This window comes from Anomaloglossus baeobatrachus, chromosome 12 (assembly GCF_048569485.1).
Source record: "Anomaloglossus baeobatrachus isolate aAnoBae1 chromosome 12, aAnoBae1.hap1, whole genome shotgun sequence".
Classification (NCBI taxonomy): Eukaryota; Metazoa; Chordata; class Amphibia; order Anura; family Aromobatidae; genus Anomaloglossus; species Anomaloglossus baeobatrachus.
In genome coordinates, this window is record NC_134364.1 from 119,512,896 (window position 1) to 119,520,361 (window position 7,466).

General features: G+C 37.9%; 1 protein-coding gene across 2 annotated transcripts in view; it reads left to right on the top strand.

The window, feature by feature from the left end:
* The window catches only part of SPINT1 (serine peptidase inhibitor, Kunitz type 1), a 62,790-nt gene extending 56,116 nt beyond the window's left edge, over positions 1–6,674 (top strand). For both annotated transcript variants that reach the window (XM_075330951.1, XM_075330952.1), the window contains exons 9-10: positions 338–394; positions 3,833–6,674. In XM_075330951.1, coding sequence (XP_075187066.1) covers positions 338–394; positions 3,833–4,023 — 248 coding nt within the window. In that variant the 3' untranslated portion in view covers positions 4,024–6,674. The remainder of the gene's footprint in view (positions 1–337; positions 395–3,832) is intronic.
* Positions 6,675–7,466: the final 792 nt, after the last annotated feature.

Here is a 7,466-nt window from a genome sequence, read left to right on the forward strand (position 1 = left end):
GGTTGGTCCCAGATTTCACAAACTGCATTCATTATTGAATAGATCTTAAACCTGTTGATATTAAAGTATTTTACTAGTTCAGCAGAAGAGTGAGCTCAAGAGTCCAATTATATTCAGTCTCCATCTACCCAGCCTGATTGACAGCTGCAGCTTGTACTGGTTAGCTGAGACTTCAGCAGGGGGGAGGGACACTGAGGAGCTTTCAGTCAGACGAGGACTGTAAAGTCTTAAATAGAATTATACAGCCAATCCTATGTGGAGTTTTAATTGTAAGTACCCCAGCCCCATCAGGTATAGTCACGGTAGATTAAAGTAATAAACTTTTTCTTATTCACAGATGATGATGTTTTTAGAGCAAATAGAGAAGATCCAAGTGCACAAGAAGGGGGTTCAGGTGAGCGAATAATTTTTCCCATCTACTTTTTTACGTTAATTTTAACATGTCCAATGTATATACGATCTGTAATTAGATATGTTTATTAACCTATTCAAAAGCTTGATGGTTGGGTTCACTAAGTTAACCAATTTGCTTCAAAGATGTCAGAGTATTAGAAAAGTCTGCTCTACTCTTAACAAAAAGAGCAACTGCACTCAAGTAGAGGGAGGGAGAAAAGCAAAAAGATATATATTGTGAACATTGGAATGTGAAAATGCATTTCTGCAAAGAAAACATGAAAATTGTGAAAAACGTTTGGAAACAAGTTATTTTGCAAATAAAATTGGCCAGGTTTAATTGAGCCCAGTTACCATGCCAAGGTGTAACTCTCAACCGGGTCCTAATCTAAATTTTTGTCCCTTTTCGTGTCATTCCTGACCTCTTAAGGGCTAGAGAAGTACCTGCAAAAGAGGTCAGGAATGACATGAAACGAGACAAAAATTTTACATTAGGACCCAGTTGAAAGAGTTACACCTTGGCGTGGTAACTAGGCTCAATTAAACTTGTCCAATTTTATTTGCTAGATAACTCCTTTTTTTCCAAAAGTTTTTTTTCACATGTTTCATGTTTTCTTTGGAATGTAAATATGCATTACTGCAATGTTAAGCTTATACATCTTTTTTGGGGTTTTTCTCCCTCCCGCTACTTGAGTGCAGCTGCTCTTTTTGATAATGTATGCTATGTTCAGTTTGCACCAGTTCAGACTATAAGATTAGAAAGAGCCGTCAATTCTTGTATTTTGCTCTTACCTCCGCACTAAAAAAGTTTTTCAACATTAGAAAACAGGGCTGATTTCTTTTAAAACTACGCCACGCCTGTTTACAGGTTGTCTGTGGTATTGCAGCTCAGTCCCATTCACTTCAATGGAGATGAGATTACTGCAGACCATTCAAGGTTATTCTTAGTCATCTGCACATATATAATCTTTTAATAGTTTGCTTCAAAATAGTTGTTTAGGGTCACTAGCATTTTGTTAATAGGATAGAAAATGGGTAAAGAGGACTTAAAGGGGTTGAGTGGGTACCTAACTATTCGTATTCATTATACTCACAACGAGGACTGTCCAATACTCGCATATTCATTCAGAATAGCGTGTGTGATGCAAGTCAATGGGGGAAAACTCGCTGTGTAACGAGTAACCCGAATTCTGTTCTATTCGTGCGATTAGTGAATAGTGCAGCATTCGGGTTACTCGTTACATTGTGAGTTTTCCCCAGTGACTTGCATTGCACACACTATTCTGAATAAATACATGAGTATTAGACAATACTTGTTATGAGTATAGCGAGTACGAATAGTTAGCTTCTCGCTCAACACTAGGGTTGACCCAAATTTTCTTTTTATCTACATGTAACCAGTTTGGAATTTTTTTTTTTTTTTTTTTATTTTGTAATTAGTGGAACATTGTTAATTCAAACTATTTATTTGTTCTCTATTGCAAATGTTTGCTGAATGAGTTAACTGAGAGTCAATCAGTGAGTCTGTTATGACAGTCCATTAGAGAGTTATTTAAAACGAATGTGGATAGACTGACACCATAGTACTCATATGTAATGACTACACCCCAAACTAGAGATTATTTAGAACAAGAGGACTGGGGGTTATAGTAGTCTGAGTCATAAACATGGCTCAAAATACACAATTCACATACAACCTACTTGCCAACATAAGAAAAAGTTTAATTGAGGACCTAAATTACAGCAATAGGTAAAATTCAAGGCATAAAATACTTACCGTATTTTTCGCTTTATAAGACACACCTGATTATAAGACGCACCCCCAAATTTGGTGAAGGAAAAGAGAATTCTTTTTTTTTTTTTTTTTTTTTTTTTTTTTAATGTTAAATGGTGTCCATCTTATAATGCCAGTGTTTGTCTAACAAATCATATAGGGTATATGTCCCTCATAGCCCCCCATCCTAAAATTAGCCCCCTTAATCTGGATATGGCCCCCTTATATTGAATATAGCCCCCTTGTGCTGGCACACGTTCCCCTGTGCTGCCTATGGCCCCCTATGGATTGCATACGTTCCCCTGTGTTAGATATCGCCCCCAGGCTGCTGCCCATAGTAAAATAAAACACTCTTTCCTGACCTCCTCCAGCGCTGATCTCCCTCCTTTCTCCCTCCGTGCTTCTGTTCCTCCACTTCCTGGTTCTTGGTGCTGTCATGTGATCGGCACAGCAGAGTGATATCATCTCTGCATGCCTGCCTGATCACAGTGGAAGTAGGGACACTGGGGAGAAACGCTGGAGGGGGTAAGTAAATCTTTTTTTATTTTAGAATGAGCAGCAGCATGGGGGCCATATCTAACACGGGGGGGCAGCATGTGCGATCACAGGGGGTTGCAGGCTCATATAATATGCACCGCTCCCCCAGCCCATCACTGCGGTGCGGTTTTAGCACCACGGTGATGGACAGCGGCTGTGCATATTATATGAACGGGAGCAGGAGATCTAACGCTGCCGCTCGCAGCGTTCACCTGCCCCCAGCAGCGCTCCAGAGCTGCCTCCACCTCCCCTGGACCCTGCAGTGTGTATGTAAAATATATGTATGTGTATGTGTGTGTGTGTGTGTGTATGTGTATGTATGTGTATATTAGTAATCTATATTTTACATATACCCCCCCCCCCGTATATTCGGCTTATAAGACGCATCCCCTACTTTCCCCCAAAATATGGGGGAACAAAAGTGCGTCTTGTAAAGCGAAAGCTACGGTAAATATCCATAGAAGGTCCCTCAAGAAAAAAAAAGGGCAACATACAAAATAGGTGAGAAAGATGATCCAAATTCATATGGGCATTAATAGATCAATCAAATGGTAAACTGTATAACCACAAATCTCATACCCAGCTAATGGGCCAAAAGGATCCCTTATAGAGATGAATAAGAGTCAATACATTACCCTTATGTTAAACATGTCTATTGATGTATCTCCAAACTGACCATGATGCAGATAACTATCCTATACCTCCATTCACCCAAGATTATCAGACCATAGTATTCCAGGGATAATACCCCTAAACAAATGTGCCAAACATATATAAACCGAAAACTCGCCCATATCTGTAAGATGCCCAGTGCAACGTGCCCCGACACGCACGTTTCGTGGTCTTCCTTGGGGCCGTAGTTAGTTGGAGATTTACTTTTTTGTCCTGTTTGAGCTCCTCTCACTTGGATTATGACCACAGACCACCTCAAAGTTGAATATACAGGACAAAGAGCCTATAAAAAGCCAAATGGTGCAAATTTTTTAACGTAACCGAATTGCTAATATTTTTTAGCCCAAATACATGAATTGAATTTAAATCAAGTAAATAAGAACAAAAAAATTTGCCATTTTTTTTTTTTAAATAAAAAAAACAAACAAACAACCCTTTGTACTTGTTTTTCCGCAGGCTCGGCTGAAGTAGCCATTGCAGTGTTTCTTGGCATCTGTATCCTGGTTGTCCTTGCGGTGATCGGATACTGCTACTTAAAAAAGAAGAAAAGCAGTCGTAAGCGGCAAACGAATGTGAACACCGCGGTTGTTTCCTCACCGGAAGACACAGAACACCTTGTGTATAATCGGACCACCAAACCAGTGTGACGTGGCTAGTGCCGACCTATGGAAACAATAGATTTGCCATTGGACTGTATTCACACTCCATTCTGATGTGTAGAGCACTGAACGTTCACAAAGGCCCCTAGTGGGTAAAGAAGACTTAGACAACTTAGACTTTTTTCTTCCCATTGCCAAATGATGGAAGCCACAGAACCCTGCGGACCAGGGCGTAGGCAGAATATTTTTTCCTTTTGGGAGGAGGTCTAGTCAATATTTTTTTACATAATGTCCTTGTTTTCTGGCTTTGTGTTCCTGCCCGTTGCTTATACAATCAGTCCCTTGTGACACGAGCCCACAGTAGGTGGTGATAGGACGTGGCACCTTTTTAAGTTATATATCGATCGTTTTAATGCTCCCTCTGCCTATGCACCTTCCTGTCATTCCTTATTTTCCCCTGTATTTTAATATATATTGTAGATATAGTATTGTTTTGTTTGATAAGTTCTTGTTCTGGTGTGAAGAAACAACTTTTTCCTCCTTTTGAGTAAATCTCTTGTATATAAATGAAAGTACTGAGCCTAGAATGATTTCACATATATTTTTAGTTTTAGACCTATATTGGTCAGTTAAAGGGGTTATTTCCATTTTTGATAAATGGGTGTTGTTGGATAGGGCTTGTACATACGAGCAATATTGCAATTTACTGCTCTTTAAAATTTTGAACAGTTCTTGAGATATTAACATTTTTGTTTATAGCTTGTTTAGCCTTGGTGAACGGTTTCCAAGGCAACATCAGAATGTGCAGTGTTTACAAGCTTTTCTCTACTGAGGTTGTAAGCAGTTTTGAAGCTGGCCAGGACTAGCTCTTCTCTACTGAGCTGGTAGGCAGTTTTGAAACTGACCACAATGGCTGGAGCGCGCTGCTGTCTCCTAATCTTGTCCATTTGCAGAGCAGCGCTTACAAGCTTGACAGCAGCAGTGGTCTGTCTCCTTAACAATGAGATGTACATAAGTGTTAATATCTCAAGAACGGTTGCGAATATTAATAAACGGTAAATTGCAAAACTGCTTATTTTTACATGCTTTTTTTGATAATACCCATTAGTGAAAATGGAGAAAAAACCCTTTAAAAAAAAAGTTAGTAACTATTCAGAAATAAGTCACATTGTACAATGATTAATTCTGCCTGGTTGGCCAATATAAATGGGATACAAAATTAGTGTCACCCAGAATATCTTGTAAAAACCCAGAATGGAAATGTATAAAATAACAACAAATCTAGAGACTGCAATACAAGTCAGGCAGATATTCATGTGTTTTGTATAAAGACTCCAAATATACAGTTGAACTTGCTCATGAAAATGTCTGTCTTAATCTGACTACAGATACCGTGCAATGTTAAAGGGGCTTTCCAAGATCATGAAATATTCAAAGGCAATGTGCTAAAATAAATTAAAAATGTGATAAAATATATGTAGCAATATTAAGTGCACCCCACTATTCTTTTGTACATCAATTCTTCAGCCAAGTAGACAATCTACACACGAGAATGTTGCGGCCACTCGTCAGCCTCGGCGGTTTGTACCATGGTGGGCACTTGTGTAGCTTGGTATATCTCTGCAGCCAAGAAAACGAGTAGGTGGGATATAAAGGATGGGTATGCCCCGTTACCTGCCTCTTGGCCAACAGTTTTATGATTTGTAAAGGTTTCTTGGTCATGTAGTCAGTTTGGGCATGAATGCAAGCAGTCATGAAGGACATTGCTAAGAATCAGACTTGGAATAAGGTTCAACACACTCCGGATTAGGGGCATCTTCTCCTTCCCAGATTAGTGGTGTAGCTACACTCCGGATTAGGGGCATCTTCTCCTTCCCAGATTAGTGGTGAAGCTACACTCTGGATAAGAGGCATCTTCTCCTTCCCAGATTAGTGGTGGAGCTACACTCCGGATTAGGGGCATCTTCTCCTTCCCAGATTAGTGGTGTAGCTACACTCCGGATTAGGGGCATCTTCTCCTTCCCAGATTAGTGGTGAAGCTACACTCTGGATAAGAGGCATCTTCTCCTTCCCAGATTAGTGGTGGAGCTACACTCCGGATTAGGGGCATCTTCTCCTTCCCAGATTAGTGGTGGAGCTACACTCCGGATTAGAGGCATCTTCTCCTTCCCAGATTAGTGGGGGAGCTACACTCCGGATTAGGGGCATCTTCTCCTTCCCAGATTAGTGGTGGAGCTACACTCCGGATTAGAGGCATCTTCTCCTTCCCAGATTAGTGGGGGAGCTACACTCCGGATTAGGGGCATCTTCTCCTTCCCAGATTAGTGGTGGAGCTACACTCCGGATTAGAGGCATCTTCTCCTTCCCAGATTAGTGGGGGAGCTACACTCCGGATTAGGGGCATCTTCTCCTTCCCAGATTAGTGGTGGAGCTACACTCCGGATTAGGGGCATCTTCTCCTTCCCAGATTAGTGGGGGAGCTACACTCCGGATTAGGGGCATCTTCTCCTTCCCAGATTAGTGGTGGAGCTACTTTGTATGTTGGCAGCAGAAGTGCTGCTAGGATTCGAAAACTAGAAAGACTTGTATACTATATGGAGTTTTTTTTTTTAAATATGTATAGTTTTATTTTCTTCCACCCTTTAACACCAAAGTATTGTTTGTTCCATTAATAAAATGTGGAATAAAAGGAAAAAAAACAGAATTGTGAACATTCATTTGGGTCAGAGAAAGGTTTCATTTATTTACAGTCTAGGGTCAATGAAATTTTGCTGGATGGAAAGAGAATGTGTTATCAGAAGCTGACAGCAGGTTTTTGTGACTATTTAATATCTTTAATAAAAATTTGACTTTCTTTCTTTCCTATATCAATCAGTATATAAAAAGTAGAATATAAACTTGCAATTTTCACATGGGCAACTAAGGATTTATATACATTTTTTAAAATACTGTATTTAAAAAAAAATATTTTAATATTTTTAAAGTATACCTTTTTTTAAATGTATATTAAAAATGTATAAATTTTAAAATATATTAAAAAACTTATAATTTAATGCATATATAAATTATGTATTTTTATATGCATTTAAGCAATATATTTAAACATACATTTAAAATATATATTTATCTTAAAAAAATATACTTTTAAATTATAATTTAAATGTTTTTTTTTTAAATATTAAATGCATATATAAAATATATATTTTTATATATGCATTAAAATATATAATGTATATTTTTAAGTATTGTTAAAATGCCTAAATTTTTTTTATATATGCATTAAAAAAGTTAAAGATGGATACATTTTTATTTTATATATATATATATATATATATATATATATATATATATATATATATATATATATATATAATATAATATAATTTTTTTTTTTTTTTGCTCAAATTTTCTGTTTCAGGAAACAACATATGTATATTGACCTAAACAACAAACAGATCCTGACCATAATACATATGTTCTTTTAGTTTTAA